This window comes from Bison bison, unplaced genomic scaffold (genome assembly GCF_000754665.1).
Source record: "Bison bison bison isolate TAMUID 2011002044 unplaced genomic scaffold, Bison_UMD1.0 scf7180017864486, whole genome shotgun sequence".
NCBI classification, from domain to species: Eukaryota; Metazoa; Chordata; class Mammalia; order Artiodactyla; family Bovidae; genus Bison; species Bison bison.
In genome coordinates this window covers 6,708,862-6,730,520 of record NW_011495046.1, presented here as the reverse complement: position 1 = coordinate 6,730,520, position 21,659 = coordinate 6,708,862, and the positions used below count along the sequence as shown (strand labels likewise).

Here is a 21,659-nt window from a genome sequence, read left to right as displayed (position 1 = left end):
CCTCGGAGTCTCCTTGAGGGGAGGGGGGAGTGAAGTGAGGGGAGAGGGGGTCCCAGGATGGGGTCTCCTTGTTGTGAGCCTAGGCTGGGGGCATCCCTCCATGCTGGTCAGGCTGTGGGGGGAGGTCGCCCCTGAGGAGCCTTCAGGGGAGAACTGGGTGCTCTGTGTGGATTTTTAGGAGGGTTCGTTCCCCCCACCCTCTTGCCCCTTGCTGGAAACCTGTCACTGAGAACCCCTCATGGGGCTCCTGGAGGGGAAACTTAACACAAGGGCCCCCGACCCCCAGAGCTGAGCTGGGACTTACAACCCATCCACACTGTCCCAGCCCCTGGGCAGCTCCCACTCACTTCCGCCCAGTCAGGCACACCAGGTGTGCCCAGCACCATGTCAGGATCCCAGGGGGCAGTGTGCCCTGGGCCTTCTGTCCCCTGCAGGAGCAGAGATGGCTGCCGGCCATCAGTCTGCTCATCACCCAGCTGTAAGGACAGGAGGGACTACTCCAGGCTCCCAATTGGTCAGATCAGAAACCTGAAGTCCACCCACCCATGAAGATAGCTCCTTCCTCTTCCAGCTCATCTTCCAAGGGGCTCCCCCTCCCTTCAGGAGCATCTGATCAGCTCTGAGAGCTTGGTCACCGCCTGCTGTCCTGTCCCTAGGGCCGTCTCCTGGGACAGACACCTGCCTGTGTCCAAAGTGCCGTTCCAGGCCACAGCTCAGCGACCACCATCCCGATGGCCTGGCATCCATCCCACAAACCACACACACCCTCTACTGGCCCTGGCTTCTTAGAAACTTCCCATGTCCTGAATGGGTTGTGGGGTGGGGTAGGGGGAGAATAATTCACTTTACTGCTTCCAGAGCTAGTCTGCAGGGTAGATTCAACATCAGAAACTTAACCACTGTGGTGGGTAAAATCCAGAATTCTTTTAAAGCCATAGACAATCTATTAAGTTATTTCCGTGATTACAATTTGTTCCAAAGCAACAACTTTCTTTCCCAATCCTCTAACCCCGACAATGCAGAGGCCTCTGTCACAACCCCTGTGACAATAAGGCTTCCTGTCTGACCATTTCATAATTCATCACCACAAGGGGACCCTGAGGCCACTGTGCCCGCCCAGACCCGAGCCAACCTAGTTATAAGCTCCTCCACCACACGGACCACCCACTCCTGAGTCCAGACAACAGCTACTTTCCCACTGGAAATAGGAAATCAGAATAAACCACAGTGGTCACACTTTGAAAATATACGATGTGTGCCGAGAAGAAGCTGGTAGAGCTCTGCTGGGGAGATGAAGATCAAGTGGTACCATTGGGACCCTGTTAAAACCCACACAGCATGCCAGCCCGGGAGACAAACAGACCAACACAGTCCCACAAAATGCTTGTTAAAACAGGAGAACATTCCTGCCCTGCTGTAAATATCAGATCGACAGCCACGTAACAGTGAATCTAGACCGTTCCCCAATCCAGTCTCCACCACAGACGCCAGGGTAGTGCCCGAGATGTGGTGAGACTGTTTCCAAAACCAGACAGGGACTCAACATGACCGAGTCAGCCACCCATCCGGGGGCCCCATCGAGCCCACACACCCACCAGACACCAACCAGCACAGCAGCCCTCGCTCACCTTCGATGTACAGTGGCTCCACCACGTCGTGGTTGATCAGCTCAAAGTTCTCGTGGCCGATCCAGTGCTCCACGTTCCTCTTCCTGCCGGTGAAGAAGTTGTCCACCACAGTCACTTCGTGACCGTCCATCATGAGTTTGTCTGTGAGATGGGAACCCACAAAGCCTGCGCCCCCGGTTACCTGTGTGGGGACAGCAGGGGAGAGCACGGTAATCACTCTGTACCAGGGATGTGTACCAGTGCAGCCCCTACTGAACAGGGGAGGTGTGTGCGGGCAGGGGAGGTGTGTAGGGGCAGGGAAGGTTGTGTGTGGGTAGGGGAAGGTGTGTGTGGGGAAGGGGTTGTGTATGCGGGCAGGGGAGGGTGTGTGAGGGCAAGGGGGTGTGTGTGCAGGCAAGGGAAGGTGTGTGAGAGCAAGGAGGTGTATGTGCAGGTGGGGAGGGTGTGTGCAGGCAGGGGAGGGTGTGTGAGAGCAAGGGGGTGTATGTGTGGGCAGGGGAGGGTATGTGCAGGCAGGTATGTGCGGGTCCTCTGACTCTAGAGCAGGGAGTTGGACCTGTATACGTCTAGGCAGCCTGGAAATCCAAACTGCCACCAGGAAGTGATATGGCAAGTAGCAGTTATGAGTTCATAGTGCACTCTTCGACGGCGAACCTTACATTACTAAAAGATCCTTGTTCTATATGGGTGGGACGCTGAGCATCACTGATGGGATTCTAAATCTTTTAGAATCACTTTTGTAAAAAGTACCAGAACATGCATCTATTTGGTAAACTACCAAAAAGAAGGATGTCATGTTTAAACTGGACTCAGAAACCTCATAAAAAGCTATGACCTTTCAAGCTGTTCCTAAGAACAAAATAAGCAGCAGCAGACACTGTGTGCAGATCAAGGCCCTGCGTGAGTAACGGCACTGTTCAGCTGTGCACGGTCAGAGACCCGGCCGAGCAGAAGTGGGGCAGCTTTGAACGACCACCAGAGGCCAGAGATCACCAGGAATGTGCTTCTAAAACAGACACCCAGCAAATGTGAAAAGGCAATTATGACTGAAAAAATTTTAACTAATAAAAAGACTTGATCCAGATAATCTACGCAGAGGGGGCTAGATAAAGTGCATCTTGTTTATGGAGGGTAGGAGCAAAAATAATAAACCGATGGAAAATACATTCTCTACTCATCCTGGCGACCCATCTCACCTTCTCCTTCAAAACTCACATTCCTGTCACCCTCCTGTTCCAAAGTGAAAGAATTAACAGTAAAGAAAACATGCACTCTTTTCACCTAAGGAGAAAGCACCATGACCTCTAGGTCTATGGTTGTAAAACATTTACTCTGCATGAAGCCCTCTGTTCATAGAAAGCCTGATGCGTCTTTCCAGTGTTTAACCCAGGTGTGAGCAAAGTTGCCTGGGGAGCAGGGGAGCAGGCTGACTGCGGCACGGGCCGGGGCGCGGGGGACAACACACCTGTCCACCATCGGAGGGTGTGCTCAGATGAAAATACAAACACGAAGGTTTAGAACACGCACAACCAAGAAGCCCTGATGCCCCTCAGTCTCCCATCAGCTGCATCTGTTCTCTGTCGGGAACCCTGTTATTCTACTCCCCTTTGCTTCAGGGATGAGAACCGACATCTGGGGGCTGGAGTTTTGGGCCAGGATCCCTGGATCCCTGAGAAAGACACATCAGCCTGTCCTCCTGATTCCACAGTCTGTCTACCACCTGTCCACTTGTCTGGGGTGCGTTTTATCTTCCGTGCTCCTACATTTTCATCTATACACCTGGACAGTGATTTGAAAGAATAGTTTTTTGGAAAAATAACTAACCTCCAATCTGGCTCACCCCTAGTGCTTGCCTCAGGGTGAGATTTCACTGTGTCTTACCTTTGTTTAATCGCATTTTCCCACAGTTTCTACATCAGTAAAATTACATCTTTTCAGAAGAAATTTAACCCCTCTTAATGTAACTCTATATTGATATGCAAACACTTCCAAAAATAAAATGTCCCATAGCATGCCAACTTTATCTCTGCACCTAAATAACTGGGTGAGACCCGGGAGCCAGCAGAAAAGCAGGGTATTAAGTCATACAGGACAGCCGCCAACATTTCACTAGCCTCAGTGGCGACGAAAAACTGCGTGAAGCACCTGTTACTCTGTAGTTGCTAAGTCATGTCCGACTCTTTGCAACCACATGGACTGTAGCCCACCGGACTCCTTTGTGCATGGGATTTCCCAGGCAAGAATACGGTTACAGTTCAGTTGCTCAGTCCGGTCTGACTCTTTGCGACCCCATGGACTGCAGCAGGCCAGCAACCCTGCCCATCACCAACTCTCGGGGCCTGCTCAAACTCACGTCCATCGAGTCGGTGATGCCATCCAACCATCTCATACTTTGTTGTCCCCTCCTCCTCCTGCCTTCAATCTTTCCCAGCATCTTTTCCAGTGAGTCAGTTCTTCACATTAGGTAGCCAAAGTATTGGAGCTTCAGCTTCAGTCCTTCCAATGAATATTCAGGACTGATTTCCTTTAGGACTGACTAGTTTGACCTCCTTACTGTCCAAGGGACTCTCAAGAGTCTTCTCCAACACCACAGGTCAAAACAATCAATTCTTCAGTGCTCGGCTTTCTTTATGGTCCAGCTTTCTTTATGGTCCAACATACATTCATGATTAATGGAAAAATGATAGCTTTGACTAGACGGACCTTTGTTGGTAATATCTATGCTTTTTAATATGCTGTCTAGGTTGGTCATAGTTTTTCTTCCAAGCAGCAAGTGATTTTAATTTCATGGCTTCAGGAGTGGTAAAAAAAAAAAACAAAAAACAAAAAAAAAAAACACCTGCCAAAGCAGGAGATGTGGGTTCAGTCCCTGGATCAGGAAGATCCCCTGGGGAAGGAAGTACCTTAGCCTGTCTTAAAATAGATTAAAGATTTTTTCTGGAATAGTTCCTTTCTATCTAAAGTATTTAGGTTTACGTAACACAGCTACATGTGTGCATGCTAGGTTGCTTCAGTCATGTCTGACACTTTGTGATCTCATGGACTGTAGCCTGCCATGCTCCTCTGTCCATGGGATTCTCCAGGCAAGAATACTGGAGTGGGTTGCCATTTCGTTCTCCAGGGGATCTTCCCAACTCAGGGACTAAACCCACGTCTCTTACATCTCCTAAACTGGCAGGCAGATTCTTTACCACTAGTGCCACCATGTAACATAACTGGGTGTTTATAAAATGTTTCTTCTACTCAGCTTCATCCCCTCAGGCAAGCATTTTAAATGGAAACAGAATGGGCAGAAGCTTGGCACTCAGACAGCTTTCTCAGGCCTCGCCCATGGAACGGATCAGGCCCTGCACAGCTCCGCTTGCCCCTGTGGTCCGTGATCTCAGTCCCACATGCTCCTGTGGGAGCCAGCAGGGTCCAGCTCAGGTCAGCACCCAAACTTATGCCTCACAGTTCATCAGCAAAAAGAAAAAAAAAGTCTGTTGGAGCAAATCTCTTCTTTGTGCTGAGGCTTCAACAATTACTGAGAAGGCTTTAAGTTTTAGCAGCCATATGCCAGCCTTAGGTACCAAATGACTCTGAAATGTGGCTTAACCAATGAGGTGGTAAAGAGTGAAAAACACTAAGCCTATTGACTGTAATTGTACAGAAAGTGAAATTAATTCCACAGGGTTCAGCGTTGACAGGAAAACCACCCCCCACTGGCAGTGACAAGAACCCTCGAGAGGCTATGCAGGGTTCATATATCAGCACAGAGTGTCAGATTTTCTGATCACTCTGACGGGTGGTAACAGGAAGATTAGGAAAATCAGCTTTTCACTGATGTGTATGGCTAAGTCACTTCTGTTATGTCTGACTCTTTGAGACCCCATGGACTGTAACCTGCCAGGCTCCTCTGTTCATGGGATTCTCCAGGCACGAATACTGGAGTGGGTTGCCAGGCCCTCACCCAGGGACTGGACCCTCTTACTGTCTTAGATCGAATATCTCTTATGTCTAACCTGAATTGGCAGGTGGATTCTTTACCACTAACACTACCTGGGAAGCCCTCTTCACTGATGTCTCTCCTGATCTGTACCTAAAGGCTTGCACGTTTTTGACAGAAAATACCCAGAACACAAGTGTACACAGGCTTCAGAGTCTGCTCGCGGTGAGATTTAAGGAGCCACTCGAACAGGCAGGGACCTTCTGTAACTTCTAAAAGAAAAGGGAGGTTGTGTGGGGGAAGCAGTTTAACTCCGAGTCACAAGTGTCAACTCTGGTGTCCAGGACGCATGGTTCCTCAACAGAGATGTTGGCTATGAATAGACCCCCCGGCATCCTAACCTTTCATACATCAAGGTCACAGGTCAATCAGACGCTCCACATAGAACCCAATATTTAAGTCTTTGGATTTTGTCCTAAGGTAATGGGAGATGAAGAAACCCTTATCCAAGAAAATCCATGGAAGTTCAGTCTGGACATAGGAGCCCCAGCCCGCTCACTGCCTCACCGTCCACCCCCACCCTCAATCCCTACCTCCACCAGTTCAAAGCAGGTGAGAAGGTGAGATTCTCAGGAATGGCCAAAAACAGGGGCTCCCAGTGACAGGATTTGGCATCTCACCGGGGAGGGCAAACCCTGCCCCCAGCATTTCTCATTTCTGGTCCCCTTTGGTCTGGACTCCTGACCCCTGAGCCTGGCGGTCAAGTGCCCCCTTTCCCCACCCAGCTCCCACCTGCGCCTTAGAGCAGAAGCTCCTCCCCATCCCCATGAAAGGGTGTGACTGTGGGACCCTGGTCACCCCTGCTCAGCCCCCATGTGGCCTAGGGGCGAGGCAAGAAGATCAGAGGCTACTCCTCCTGCCCCACCCCCTCCTCCAGCTCCAGAGGTTTCCTGTCAGGTGGCTCAGAGACTGCTCCCTGGGGACAGAAGGAGTCAATTCAAAAAGAGAACAAAGCTCTCCTTTAAGGAGCTGACTTTATTTGGAATAAAGGGGGAAAAGTTCGAGAGTAAGGGGGACTGGGATGGAGAGCAGCGAAGAGGGGCTGGTGCCCCACGAGGACAGCTGGTTCAGCAGGCAGACCCGGGAGAGACCCTGGAGCCCCCAGGGTCAGGACAAACCTCCACAGCTTGGCTCAAAGCGCCCTCTGCAAAGGGGCGAGAATTTAACTGGGTAGGACCAAGGGACAATTTATTAGGTCCTGATGAAAAGACAGACCACAGCACAGGCCAGTTATAGGAGCCTAACAGTTGCTGTGACCCCACACAAGGGGAATGGCTCAACAGGGCCATCAGGGAAAGAAACGTGCAAAGACTGTGCTGGGACCACCTTCCAGGGTGACCGTGTCCACGCCTGAAGCTGCAGCCACCACTCTTACACTCCAGGGGAAACATGTCAGCAACATAGACCAGCCAGGCCACTGAACAGACACAAACACACCAACAAACCAAAATACAACAGGCCTGGTGGGGAGGGGTGAACAGGATCCACAGCTGCCGCAGGGCCCACCCAAAGTGGCCAGTTTTCTACCAAAAAAGTCAAGATGCACAAAGAAACAGCTGTGTGGGAATCAGCATAGGACAGCAACCAGGCGACACACCCGCCCGTGGGACCCAAACGTCAGATTCAGTGGTTGCCGAAGTAGCCACCGCAAGTATACGCAAAGCACTGGAGGAAGCCAGCTGAAGAAGTGGAGAGAGACTAAAGAGAAGAAAGCTGTAAGACAGAAACAGATGGAGATTCTGTCATCAAGTGCAGTAACCAAAGAGGAGAAGGCACCAGAGTCAACAATGTGGATCCAGCAGAAGAACGAACGTGCAAATGTGAAGCCAGACCAGAGGGGGTTTAGGCAACATGCAGAACAGAGAGAACTTGTAAGGGAACATGAGCAGAGCTTCTAACAAACATGAGGTGCTGATGACCACCCCAACATGCAGGTAATGGGAAAATACCAAGGAAAGAAAGCTGAAACTCCCCGAAACTGATGCAACATGGTAATCCACACATTCAAGAAGCTCTACGAGCTCCAAGCAGGAAAATGTAAACATGGGTAGACACGTCACAGGCAGACATGTCACGTTAAAAATGATGACAACCAGAGACAAAGGTGAACTCTGAAAGCAGCTGCGTGGGGCTGAATACTGTCCAGCAAAGTGTATGTCCTGTGAGCCTCAGAACGTGACGTCATTTGGAAACAGGGTCACTGCGGGTGTGATCAGTTACAGTGAGGTCACTATGGAGTAGGGTGGACCACAAGTCCAGCATGAGACACAGGGAGAGCAACATGTGACAGTGGAGGCAGAGACTGGGGTGAAGCCCCATAGAGCAGGGGGCTCAGGGACTCCTGGCCAAAGTACAGTGGAGAGAAAGGCCTGGAACGATCCCCCCCAGAACCATCAGAGAGGACAGCCCTGCCAACAACGCGGGTGTAGACATCCAGCTTCCAGAACTGGGAGCATCTGCTGGTGTAAGTTACAGAGTCGGTGGAATTGTTACTGCAGCCACAGGAAACCGAACAGGAGGAAAAGAAAATGACGCCTGAAGCACAGGGAACCCCGTGACTCACTGCTGACGTTTCATAACAAATGACAGAGGAAGCAGTAGAGAGAAACTGCAGCCAAGAATTACAAACACCAAAGATAACTTCTAGAGATAAAAAACAAAAATAAGATAAGAAACATTCATTGCTAGCAGACCGGCCATACAAGAAACACTAAATTCTTCAGGCTGAAGGCAAATGATTCTAGAAGGCAGGGGGAGAACAAAGTAATTAAGTAACTAACTATAAAAGGCAATATAATCGTACTTTTTTCTTCTCTTCTGAAATCCTTTCAATTTAAAGACCAAACTACTTAGCACAGCATTGTGGACACACTTAAAGCCAAAGAACTAAACACCTACTGGTTAAAATAAAAATGTTATGTTATGTTTTAGCACTACAACAAAAAAGAAAAAGCCAGTTGAAAACAGTATGTATATAATTGTATTATGTATCCCTATAAAAATGTATTATCCTTAAAAAACTGTGCTACTTATCCTTATAAAATATAGAAACATATTTGACAACAATAAAACAAAGAAGGTAGGTGAGAGCAAAGTTGTTTGCGGTAAAGAAATGACACCAAAGTTAATTCAAATCCATAGGAACAAAAAAGGCAAAGTGGACTTGGTGATAAAAAGATTAACATTCTATAAAGAAATGGCAACCCATGCCAGTACTCTTGCCTGGGAAATGCCATGGACAGAGGAGCCTGGCAGACTACGGTCCACGAGGTCACAAAGAGTTGGATACAACTAGCAACTGAGCAGCAGCGGCAGCGGCACACATGGTCTAAAGGGGTCACTGTAGACTCAAAGGTATAAGACACTGAACGTAAGATGCAGTATCACAGAAATAGCAATAAGAAAGAGGGAGTGGCTGTAATGCTACCAGACAAATAGAGTTAAAACAAAAAATGTTCACAGACAAAGAGGGGGCATTGTGTAAGGACAAAAGAGTCAATCTATCAAGTGAATACAACAGGTATAAACATTCACACACCTAACGGCAGAGATACAAAATATGTAAAGCAGAGCTGAAAGAACTGAAGAGAGAAACAGAGACTTCTACAATAACCAGAAACATCAATAACTCATTCTCAACACTGCACAGAACTACGCAGCAGAAATAAAGGAAATAAACACTCAAAAAGCACAAGCCCACTGGACCTGCCAGATGCCTCTGCAACACTCCATTCAACCGCAGTATAATACACAGTTCTTCTAACACATTACTGACCAGGGGATCTTTGTAGAAACCAACACCTGTGTCAATAATTTGTTTTTTTTTTATTTTTATTTTTTTTATTGTCACCCTGCTTATTTTATTTTTAAACTTTACAATATTGTATTAGTTTTGCCAAATATCGAAATGAATCCGCCACAAGTATACCTGTGTTCCCCATCCTGAACCCTCCTCCCTCCCTCCCCATACCCTCCCTCTGGGTCGTCCCAGTGCACCAGCCCCAAGCATCCAGTATCCAGTAATTTGTTATATAAGTGAATATTGATATATCTCAGATCAATACCATTTGGGTAACAAAAGACATATTAATACATCTCTGGTCAATAAGTTGTTAAGAGAATAGGAAATATTCTCCAGGACAGACCATATTCTAGGCCACTAAACAAGCCTCAATAAATTTAAAGGGATTCAAATCATACAAAGCATGTTCTCTGAGTATAAGGGAATGAAATTAGACTTCAGTAACAAATCTGAGAAATCCCCAAGTGTTTAGGTTAATGGATCAAACAGTAAATTATAAGGTAAATTAGAAAATACTCTGACATGAATGACAAAGAAGAAACAGTACGGCCCAAACTTAGGGTATGCAGCCAAAGTGGAGAATTCCTAGAAAGACAGAAACTACCAAAACTCACTCAAGAAGAAACAGGAAACTGCACAGATTTATAACAAGAGACTGAATTACGCCCAAGTGCAGATGGCTTCTCTGGTGAACTTCACCAAACATTTAAAGAAGAATCACAGTTGACCCTCAAACAACTCAACATTCAGGGGTGCCAAACTACCACATACTGGAAAATCCAAGGTAACTTTACAGTGGGCCGCCCACATCTGTGGTTCCACATCTGCAGATTCAGTTAACCACGGACCGTGTAGTAAGTACTGTTATTGTTCAGTCACTAAGTCAAGTCCAACTCTGTGACCCCATAGACAGTAGCCTGTAGACTGCAGCCTGTAGAAGGAAATGGCAGCCCACTCCAGTATTCTTGCTTGGAAAATCCCAAGGACAGAGGAGTCTGGTGGGCTACAGGCTTGTATTTGTTGTTTAGTCACTAAGTTGTGTCCAACTCTTTTGCAACCCCATGGACTGTAGCCCACCAGGCTCTTCTGTCCATGGGGTTTCCAGGCAAGAATACTGAAGTGGGTTGCCCATTTCCTTCTCCAAGGGATCTTCCTCACTCAGGAATCAAACCCACATCTCCTGCAATCCTGGCAGATTCTTTATCCCTGAGCCATCTAGTAAGTCAAGTACTATAGTGTGTATCTACTGAAAAAAAAATCCACCAGTGCGGCTCAAACCCATGTTGTTCAAAGGTCAATTTAACATCAAATCTACACAAAGTCTTCCCAAAAAGTAGAAGAGGAAGAAACACTACCCCACTTATCATACAAGGCCATTACACCTCTGAGACAAAAACTAGGAAGAGACATCACAAGAAAGTTACAGACCAATAGCTCTTATAAACATAGACATAAGAATTCTCAAAATACTAGCAAATCAAATCCAGCGGCTCAAACCCATGTTGTTCAAAGGTCAATTTAACATCAAATCTACACAAAGTCTTCCCAAAAAGTAGAAGAGGAAGAAACACTACCCCACTTATCATACAAGGCCATTACACCTCTGAGACAAAAACTAGGAAGAGACATCACAAGAAAGTTACAGACCAATAGCTCTTATAAACATAGACATAAGAATTCTCAAAATACTAGCAAATCAAATCCAGCGGCTCAAACCCATGTTGTTCAAAGGTCAATTTAACATCAAATCTACACAAAGTCTTCCCAAAAAGTAGAAGAGGAAGAAACACTACCCCACTTATCATACAAGGCCATTACACCTCTGAGACAAAAACTAGGAAGAGACATCACAAGAAAGTTACAGACCAATAGCTCTTATAAACATAGACATAAGAATTCTCAAAATACTAGCAAATCAAATCCAGCAAGATATGAAAAAAGATTATACATGGTAATTATCCTGGGTATGCAAGATGGATTGCAAAACAAATAAACTAGGAAGAGAAGGGAAATTTCTTAGTCTGATAAAGGCACCTCTGAAAACCCACAGGTAACACCATATTCAATGGTGAAAGGCTAAAACCTCTCCCCTGAGATCAGGAACAAGACAAGGAGGTTTGCTCCTCTCACTTCTATTCAGCATCAAGTGTTAGAGATTCCAGCAAGGACAATTAGGCAAGAAAGTGAAATACAACGCATCTGTATTGAAAAGGCGGAAGCTAAGCCACCCGTATTTACAGGTAACATGACCTGCATGAAAATACTAAGGAATCCACTTAAAACTATTAGACTCATCAGTGAATTCAGCATGGCTGCAAGACATTAAGAAAACACAAAAATTAATTGTGTTTCTATTCACCAAGAGAATTTCTTTTTTGGTTTCTTTACTCATTAAGTTGTGTCCAACTCTTTGTAAACCAATGGAGTGTAGCCCACCAGGCTCCTCTGTCCATGGGCTTTTCCATGCAAAAATACTGGAGTGAATTGCCATTTCCTTTTCCATGGGATCTTTCCAACCCAGGAATGGAATCCACGTCCCCTGCATGACAGGTGGATTTTTCACCACTGAGCCACCAGGAAAGCAACAAGAGAATACACAATATAAAAATGAAACTGACAATTCAATTTATACTAGCATCAAAAAGGATAAGACACTTTAGAATAAATTCATTGAAGGAAGTACAAAACTTATATTCTGAAAAACTACAAAAGAAAAAATTAAAAGAAAGTAATGAAGACCTGAATAAATATAAAGACACCCCATGTTCAAGAACTGGAATACCATTAATATGGCTATATGCCCCAAACTGACCTACAGATTCAATTCACCTCTATCAGAATCTCAGCCAGCTTCTTTGTGGAAAATGACAGGCTGATCTTAGAATTCACAAGGAGGGGTCCAGAACAGTCAAAACTATCTTGAAAAAGAAGAACAAAGTTGAAGAACTCACAACTCCCAATTTTAAAACTTACTACAAAGCAACAGTAATCAAAACAGTGTGGTCCTGGCACAAAGACAGACATCAGAATGGACAGAACTGAGAGTTCAGAAATAAACATTTGGGTTTATGGACAGTTCATTTTTTATAAGGGTGGCAAGACAATTTGACGGGCACTGGACCACTGGGCAGTCCAGATGCAAAAGGATGGGAGACCCTTATCTAAATCCACATATAGAAATGAACACAAAATACCTAAATGTAAGAACTAAACCTATAAAACTCTTAGGAAAAAACAGGCAAATCAGTGACCTTGGATTAGACTATGTCTGCTTCAATGTGACATCAAAGCACAAGGAACACAAGAAAAAATAAACTTCATCAATATTTAAATCTTTAGAACTTCGAAGAATACCATCAACAAAAGACAACAAACAGAATGGTAAAAAAAGATAACTGTATATCGTGTATCTGATAAGAAACTTGTATCTAGATAAAGAACTCTTATAACACAAAAATGAAAAGAAAGAGAACCCAATTTTAAAATGGGCTAAGGGTCTGAAAAGACATTTCTCCATGGAAATAAAAGAAATGGCCAACAGGCCCATTAAAAGATGCTCAACATCATAAGCCACCAAGAAACTCAAATCAAAACCACAATGAGAGGGATGTCCCTGGTGGTGTGGTGGTGAAGACTGCGCTCCCAATGCAAGGGGCCCCGGTTTGATTCCTGGGTGGGGAACTAAGATCTCGCGCGCTGCACAGAGAGCCAATATAAATAAATGAAGAGACATTATGTGAAACAGACACACAATTAGACACCACGTGACATGACGAGGAGGGCTACCAACAGAGACATATAATGACAAATGCTGGCAGGGACAAGGAAAGATCGGACGCCGCACACACTGAAGTCTGTAATAGGATGTGAAACGGTGCAGTCACTTCACAAAAAGGTCTGGCAGTTCCTCCAAAGGTTAAACAGAGCTGCCATGTGACTCGTAGGATAAATGGATAAAGTGTGGTCTATCCATACAATGAAATATTACTTGTAATAAAAAGGTATGAAGTACAGATAAATACTGCAATGTCTGCATGTGCTCAGTCGTGTCTGACTCTTTGCAGCCCCATGGACGGTAGCCCACCACGCTCCTCTGTCCATGGGATTTCCAAGACAAGAACACTGGAGTGGGTTGGCGTTTCCTTCTCCAAGGGATCTTTTCAATCAACCCAGGGATTGAACCTGTGTCTCCTGCATTGGCAGGTGGAATCTTTAAAACTGAGCCACCTCGGAAGCCCACTGCAACATGAATAAATCTTAAAAACACACTAAGTGAAAGAAATCAGTCACAAAAGGCCAAATTGTGCATTATTCCACCTGTATAAGCACCCAGAGTTGACAAATGTCCACAGACAGAAAGTAACCCAGTGGTTGCCTTGGGGTGGCAGGGCTGGGGGAACGGGGAGTGACTGCTCATGGGCTTGGGGTGTCTTTGGGGACAAGATGTTCCGAAGCCGGTGATGGCTGCACAACTGTGGACACGCTTGAACTACTGAAATATACACCTCAGGGCATATCACATCTCAACACGGCTGGCACTGGCTCAAAAGGCAAAGGTGCCAGTCTCTGGGAACACACTTTCCTACACAACACCCACATGGGGTTCTTTCACTGGTGAATTCGTGTTCATGTTTAACAAGGCAACCACTAGCTGGGAAAGCCCCCGACATATTCAGCAAGGTGGTCTGTGAACCAGAAAAGGTTTTTTAAGACCACTGTTCTGGGAGCCGTTTCACATTTCTTCAAAAAGTTAAACACAGGGTCACCACACAACCCGGTAAATCCTTTCCCAGGTGTATATATGCCTAGAGGAACAAGAAAGCTATGTCCACAGAGCCTTGTTATCTTATGTTCACAGTAACCTTAAAGCAGAAACAATCCTAAATGCCCATCAAATGATGACTGGATAACCAAAACGTGGCCCAGCCTCACGATGGAATACTATTCAGCCAGAAAGAGGAATGGAGCCTGGACTGTCTACAGTATGGATGAACTCCGGAAACATTATTCAGCTTAAGAAAAAGACCACATATTGCAACATTTGAAATACACAAAACAGGCAAATCCAAAGAGACAGAAAGTCATTCCCGTGCTTGCTAGGAGCTTTGGGGACAGGGGGGTGGGTTAGGAGATGACTGCTGATGGGTGTGGGGCTTCTCTGAAATCAGGATGCAAACAAACCATAAACCACTGAACTGTATACACTGTACCAGTAACTTTCATGGGTTGCAAATTACACTTCCATTTAAAAAGCAAATTCCTTGATATCACAAACATAAATCAGATGTGTAAACTTACCAAAATTCTTTTACGGTCCTTTTCTGATAAAAATTTTACTGGTGGGTATTTCTGAGTGAAGCTGTGGAGCATAAAGAGATTATAAAAGAAAAAGTCAAACATCTATTTGAGTCTTTTCTTCACCTGGCCCCAAAACAAACGCGGACGTGAGAACTGCTACTGTTTGCTCCCCTCTCCTTTCCAAATGAGTGTTGTAGGAACTAAGCTCTCACTGACTAATTTGAGTTCAAGATGAACCTGCTCCCTGTCTAGGATCAAATAGGTGTAACAAGAGATGTTATCCCTGGGCGGGGAAAATTGAAGGATGAACCAGCCACTGGCAGCCAGAGCTAAACACAAACCGGAGATCATGGCATTGAGATGCTGGGCCCAGGACAGGGAGGGAGATGCTGGCTTGTGGGGTCACAGACGCAGCCCGGCCAACTGTGCCTCTGAGAGGAAGAGAGGAAGGTGCTGACCACAACTCTGTCTGCCTATCCCCTGACTGGGCAGCTTCACGATTCCAGCCTCCCCTGCCCAGAGGCCCCGGGACAAAGTGACTGGGAATCAGTCCTTCCTACCCCCTGGGGTCCATATGATCCGGTCTTGAGTCTCGTCTTATCTTTGAATGCCTCCCACCCCCGTGAAGGCACCACTGATCCCCCAACCCATACGGATATCCCAGGACCTGTACAGCACAAAGAGCACAGAAAGTATCAAATGAGAATCAATACATGCAGATTGGAAATATCCCCTTAAAGTGACTCGGTCAGAAACAAAAGCACTTTAAAGAAACGTGGACAGACCAGCTCTGGAGTCATTATTTTAATTGGAGAGACGCTGGGCGGGGGCCCAGTCTCCATCCCCTCCACCTCCCCAGCACACCCAAGATATGGAACACATCTTCCCTGTGCTGGTGGAATTGGACACAGCAGGACAGGTCCTCGGACAGACCCTGGGGCTGGGAGTTGGGCATGGCGGGGGGCGGGAGGCTTCTGACAGGGCACATGATTCTCCCATAAGCACTTCCAGACTCTCAAGACGTCAGTTCCCTTTGCAAACACCAAACACAGGCAGGCCAGTGGGAGATGCCCAGGGGGTGGATGAGAATTCCACACTGTTAGTTCTGTGACCCCCACTCCCGCTCCTGGAGAAAGACCCCCCAGGTGCTCCAGGCACACGGGGCTTCCTGCTCCGTGGAGCCAAGGGCAATCCACTGGCCACCTGAGCTCTGGCTGCCAGGTAAGTGCTTGATGCAGTGGAGGTGGGGAGGACAGCAAAGCCAAGTCCAGCACTGGCCAGGGCACCCTCACACCTGTCCGGCCCCCTTCTCCGAGGACCCCACACCCCTTGCTCAAGTCCCAGTCTGAGCTCCCAGCAGCTTCAGGCACAGCTGACCCGACTCCGCCCACTTCCCAGGCCTGCCTGTCGGCGCCTTCTCCAGATCCTCCTGGCACCTCCCTTCCCTCACCCACTGAGGTTCATCCCCTGCAGGGTTTATAGACAGTGTCACCGGGAGCAGACCAGGGCTGCACTTGGGGCAGAAGGGGCAGGAGGAACAGAGGGTAAGGCAGGGGTGGGGGTCGGCCCAAACGTGGACACTGAAATCGACGTTCATCCAAGTGAAGAGCTTAGAACAGTACCTGAGTAAAAACTTAACATGAAATTAGATATGCTATCTATACATGCGGCTTCCTTGGTGTCTCAGTGGTAAACAAATTTCAAATCCTGCCAATGCAGGGGAGACAGATGTGGGTTCAATCCCTGGGCTTGGAAGATCCCCTAGAGGAGGAAACAGCAACCCACTCCAGTATTCTTGCCCGGAGAATCCCATGGACAGATAAGCCTGGTGGGCTACAGTCCATGGGGGTTACAAAGAGTTGGACACGACTGAGCAACAATAATTTAACCCAGGCAGAAACAGCAAACATTTTTTTGCAGGAAATATACTTGAAAACTGCTTCAAAGAGTGTGTGCTACGCCTCTGGTTTACAAAACACGACACTAGCTGGGTTTCGTGCCTTGCTTCTCTTCCATGTGTAGCGACTGAGTTTCAGACTCCACATGTGTGATTGTGTTACTCAACTTTGAAAAAATGATCTCACAGCCCTCATTTCTTGCTTTCAGGACCCAGGGCACAGAGCTCCAGGAGCTAAGCAATGGCCCGCCCAGGCCACAGTGACAGAGCTGGGTGACCAAGATGGCTAGGCCCGGGGCCCCATGCTGGCAGGGCAGGGCAAGGGCAAGGTTTGGGCTTCTTCTAAGCCTGGAGACCCTTTAAAACTCTGCTCAGGTGTTGGCTCAGCCACGTATCTGTGTATTCAAGCACCTTCTCCTGAGTACCTATTCTAGGCCACGCTCTGTCCTGGGGACACAGTGGCCACAGGGCAGACGTGGGAGCCCGCCCACCAGAGCCTACATTTCTGAGTGAGAAGCAGCGAGAAGACAGGAGTTGTGAATTCAGTAAAAATGGACCTTCCCTCACCCCCAAATCAATCCTGCAGTCATTACTTACCCCATTTCAGACTCGAACCTTCCTGTTTATTAGCACAGCCTCAGTACTTAGAATTTTTTTTTTAAAATCAAAGGTTTTATTTTTTTGCCTGTGCTGCACAGCATGTAGGATCTCCGTTCTTCAACCAGGGATCAAACCCATGCCTCCTGCAGCGGAAGCTCTGAGTCTTAACCACTGGATCACCAGGCAAGTCCCTAGAATTTTAATTAGCATTGAAAGTGAAAGTGTTAGTTGCTCAGCCTTTGTTTGACTCTTTACAACCCCACAGACTGTAGCCCACCAGGCGCCTCTGTCCATGCGATTTCTCAGGCAAGAATACTGGAGTGGGTTGCCATTTCCTTTTCCAGGGTATCTTATGGACCAGGGATTGAACCCAGGTCTTCTGCACTGTAGATGGATTCTTTATCGTTTGAGCTACCAGAAAAGCCCTAATTAGCTTTATTACCTGCTATCTATTCAAAGAATATTAAAAGATGAGGAGATGGAATCAAGCACATAATCAAGTTATTAGGGCGTGTGATCAAGAAGACAGAAAGACTGCAGAGTCACAACACTGTGGATCAACTATACTTCAGTAAAATTTAAAAAAGAAATAAAACTTGCCTGCATATGAGAATGACTCGGGGAAATTTGCAAACCCCTAAAGCCCAGTTTGCATGCTCAGTTACACCATAATTTCAGGGAGTAGGGCCCAGGGGGTCAGGACTCTTTTCTTGAAAGAAAAAAAGGTCCATAGAGTCCACAACCCAGGCTTCTGAGATAGCACTGATCCCTGAGTCTCCCTGTGTAAACTGGCCCTGACCTCTCAAGTGTATCCTTTCTTCTTGTGGGCCCAGTGCCCCTACGTAATGAGTTCATGTTCCCCTCAGGGACGTTCTTATGCTGCCAGGGTCAGGATGGCTGTGTGAACATTCCTAACACAAAGTCAGGAAACGTGAAACTAGACAGAGCTCCATCAGTTTCCAACACAAGGTCTCATCCACATCTGACTTTCTGACTCCAACAGTAACCTGGTCAGTGAGATGCCACCTGCCTGGCTCAACTACCTGAGGGACAGAACCCTTCAGGATGAGTCACCAGGGAAGCAGCCCCAAGTTACAGGTGACTCTCCTGTTTGATAGGAACAAGTTACCAGAAAATTCTTTAGGATGACGGTCATACGTGTGGTACCGAAAGGAGTCATGCGATTCTCATATTTCAGGAGATTCTGTGTGCAAAGCCACTGTCTTAGAAAAGTTATCCAAATGATTCACTTTTTTTTTCAAAAAAGTTAATGCGAAAATGATCGCTGGTGGGCAGATTTTGTTCTCTTTCCGCCAACCTAAAACTTGTGGTGGGTTTCTTCTTAAACTATTTATTTTAAAGCTTCAATTAAAATTGCTCAAACTACGGCAGTCCTGTCAAAGGCAGAATTTCTGGATCCCACCCACTGAAATGTTATAGGCAGTATAACTTCAGCACCAAATGGTGGCAAGAAAGATTAAACCACAAGTAACAGGTACACATACCTCTTTTCCAAATCTCTGATTTTCTCCCTTAGTGGTTCAATGATCTGAAACAAAAATAACCAGAATCAGTTTTGAAGCAGAAACACAGTCCTCCAGTACTTCCACCCACTCTGATGTTCCAGGAGGATGGGACGTGACACAAAACAGATTTCCAATTACTTCTGCGATCTACCTCCAGCTTGAAATTAAGTCAGAGCCCCTAAGTCACAATTCCAGAACCAAGATGCTGAACTGCGTGCTAGAATCTCTGACTCCAGAGATGCCTGAACTCTGAGGAAATTCATCTTCTTCCTTCCAGACCACACGGGCACCGTTTGAGGTGGTGCAGGCCCACAAAAGCAGGTGAATCTCCACCCCTGCCTCTCTTCACGTGAGACCGAGAACCGCCAGGAGCCGCCTGCGTGTCACCTGCTGTCAGCCCAGCACACGGTCCACCACACCCACGTCAGGGCTGGGACTGCATGAACGACCAGCATGTGGCTCCAAATCCCAGTGAGCGACCCCCTCACCAAGTCCGTGTTACAACAGTCTGTCTACACAGACACTGGACTCAAACACAAGCAATTGTTCTAAACAGAAGTTGTGGAGCAGGCCAGACTTCCCGGCTCTCGTCGAGGCCCGTCCCCGACCCATGTGTCCCCACTGCCCTGTGAGCTCCCAGGGTCCTGGCATCTGAGTCCAGCTGTGTTTCCATCTACACTGGCTCAGGTGAGCAGAGGCGGACCCCTGTCTCCATTCAGGTAAAGATCCTCACTGCCCTCTCTCTTCAGAACCCTGGAAAGGCTCTCCTGAAAAGTCACATAAAAGCGTGAACCTATCTTGCCTGTGGGACAGAATTTAGCATGTCGCACCGTTATAAATGGGCAAAGCTGACACAGAGGTGCATCCACAGCCTCACAGACAGCAAGTGGATCACGGCTGGCATGATGTGGCCACAATAAAGGTACCAGCATAGACAAAGGAACTAAGTGGAGAGAAGCAGACAGTGGGAACAAAACACAGAGAGGAGACTCACCTCTTCAATCCTGCTCTCAATTCTGAGCTCCCTGTTCTCCTGGATGGACCTGTTGAGTAGAACACTGCAAGACTGAGATAGACTGAAAGGCTCTGTGACCGCGAGGTCTACTTCTGAACAAACCACCGCAACATGCAGCACACCAGTGCAGACCATCACCTCCTCCCAAGCAATCAGCCCAGCCCCACCCCGAGGGGAGGCCAGGGGACCAGACAACTGCTGGGGGTGGGTCTCCAGGGATCGCAAACACCTCCAGGGTATTTCTGCTAAACTAAGATCGCCTCACTGTCCTGTGATGCCCAACGTGCGATTTTAAATCAGAGGCAGGAAGTGTGTCTACAGCAGCACAAGTTCCTGCTGGGCTGTCCTGGGATTTAAGGCAAAGTGGAATTTTTCCAACTGAAAAGACTGAGCTCCTTTAATGGGACCTGAGCAGCCCTCCAGCCACACACAGAGGCCTCTGTTGGCAGACACACATCCGCCAAGGGGGAGGAGTCGGTCCCCACGGCCCCACCCGCCCTGCAAACCCCACTGGGCATGCCGAGCGGGTGGGGCAGAGCTACCCTCCCCACAGCCCTGCAGCCCCCGCTGTCACCACAATGTGACTGCTGTTCTTTGACTGTCACACAAGAAATACGAAGTGGAGAGGGCTGTTCTTTAAATATGAAATAGTACTCATGGCACCAAATCTGGTTTTACAGTGAATGTCTATTACTTTGACTGATTTTTTTTTTTTTTTTAATTTTAAAACAACAGTTGACACAGGATTTGATTTTTACAAGGGCCCCTCGTTCTCTGTTGAGCAGCACAAACGATGCCCACCCAGAGTGGAAGGTCCTCGGGCCTTCCCTCCCCTGTGATGGAAGGTGGTCTCAGCATCCACTGGTCTGCTCCTGGGGCGGTGGGCAGTCTCGGTTTCCCTAATAGGCTTAGGAAAGGCACCCCAGCACTCACTCTAACCACCCAGAAATGCCATTTACATCTCAGGAGCCAGGAAGACGGGTGCGGACAACACCAAGGAGCCACCACTGCTGCCCAGAGATCCCTCTTCTCGTCTGGGCTGACCTGGGGCAGCCTGAACACTAGCTGCGTCCTCCGGAGCATCCAGGAGAGAGATGCACACAGGTGTGTGAGCAGCAAGGAGCTCAGTTCACTTTTACACTGTCCTCAAATCGGCCTGTGCCGCCGAGGTATGTGTGTAACAGTGGTGTGTCATTTCAGCCCAAACAGAACAGCCAAGTTATTAAAAATCAATTACCTCATGTTAATCAAGTTGCCCCAAACAGCTGTAAGAGAAAGAAAAAGGAAAAGTCAATATTTAAGTTTGCAACATTCAAGGACTCCAACTAATACAACATTAATTTTTAACCTATATCTTAAAGTCCACTAAGAAAACTATAGCTTACGAAGACAGTAAAATGCACACTTTTAAAATAATAAGCCCTACTAAACTTAAGTGGGAAGATGATCCTATATATCTCCTAATTTAGAATAACATTTTGGGATCTGGAGTGCAATGGTGCACGTGTGTTTTTTTTTTAAGGTTCTTTTTTTGGGGAGAAGGGGTATCTGGACCATTTTTAAAGTCTTTATTGAAATTTGAATGTTATAATATTGGTTTTGTTTTGTTTTTTTGGCCACAAGACATCTGGGATCCTAGCTCCCTGACCAGGGTTCAAACCCACACCCCCTGCATTGGAAGGTGAAGGCCCAACCACTGGACCACCAGGGAAGTTCTGGGGCAGGCATTGTGATACACAGTATGTCCAGCCTTTGGGGATGAGCCAGTCACAGAAATTAAAGAACCATGTGAATAAAAGAGATGCCAGGGCTCAGTCCCACCGCATCCATCAAACGTCAATGAGACCCAGAGAAGCTACAGGTGGCCTGACTCTGTGGCTGGCCCTCACTCATCTCCCCTACATCAGT

General features: G+C 47.2%; 1 protein-coding gene across 4 annotated transcripts in view; it reads right to left on the bottom strand.

The window, feature by feature from the left end:
* Positions 1-21,318, bottom strand: part of UXS1 (UDP-glucuronate decarboxylase 1) — a 43,715-nt gene extending 22,397 nt beyond the window's left edge. For 2 of the 4 annotated variants that reach the window (XR_827289.1, XM_010863003.1), the window contains exons 1-5: positions 20,989-21,318; positions 19,731-19,794; positions 18,716-18,759; positions 14,714-14,774; positions 1,629-1,809 (exon numbers count right to left, since the gene is read on the bottom strand). Coding sequence is in view for 2 of the 4 variants with exons in the window: in XM_010863003.1 (XP_010861305.1) it covers positions 1,629-1,809; positions 14,714-14,774; positions 18,716-18,759; positions 19,731-19,794; positions 20,989-20,993 (355 nt within the window). In the remaining 2 variants the exon portion in view is untranslated. The other 2 variants (XM_010863004.1, XR_827288.1) reach the window with 2 other exon arrangements.
* Between the last annotated feature and the right edge of the window lie 341 nt (positions 21,319-21,659).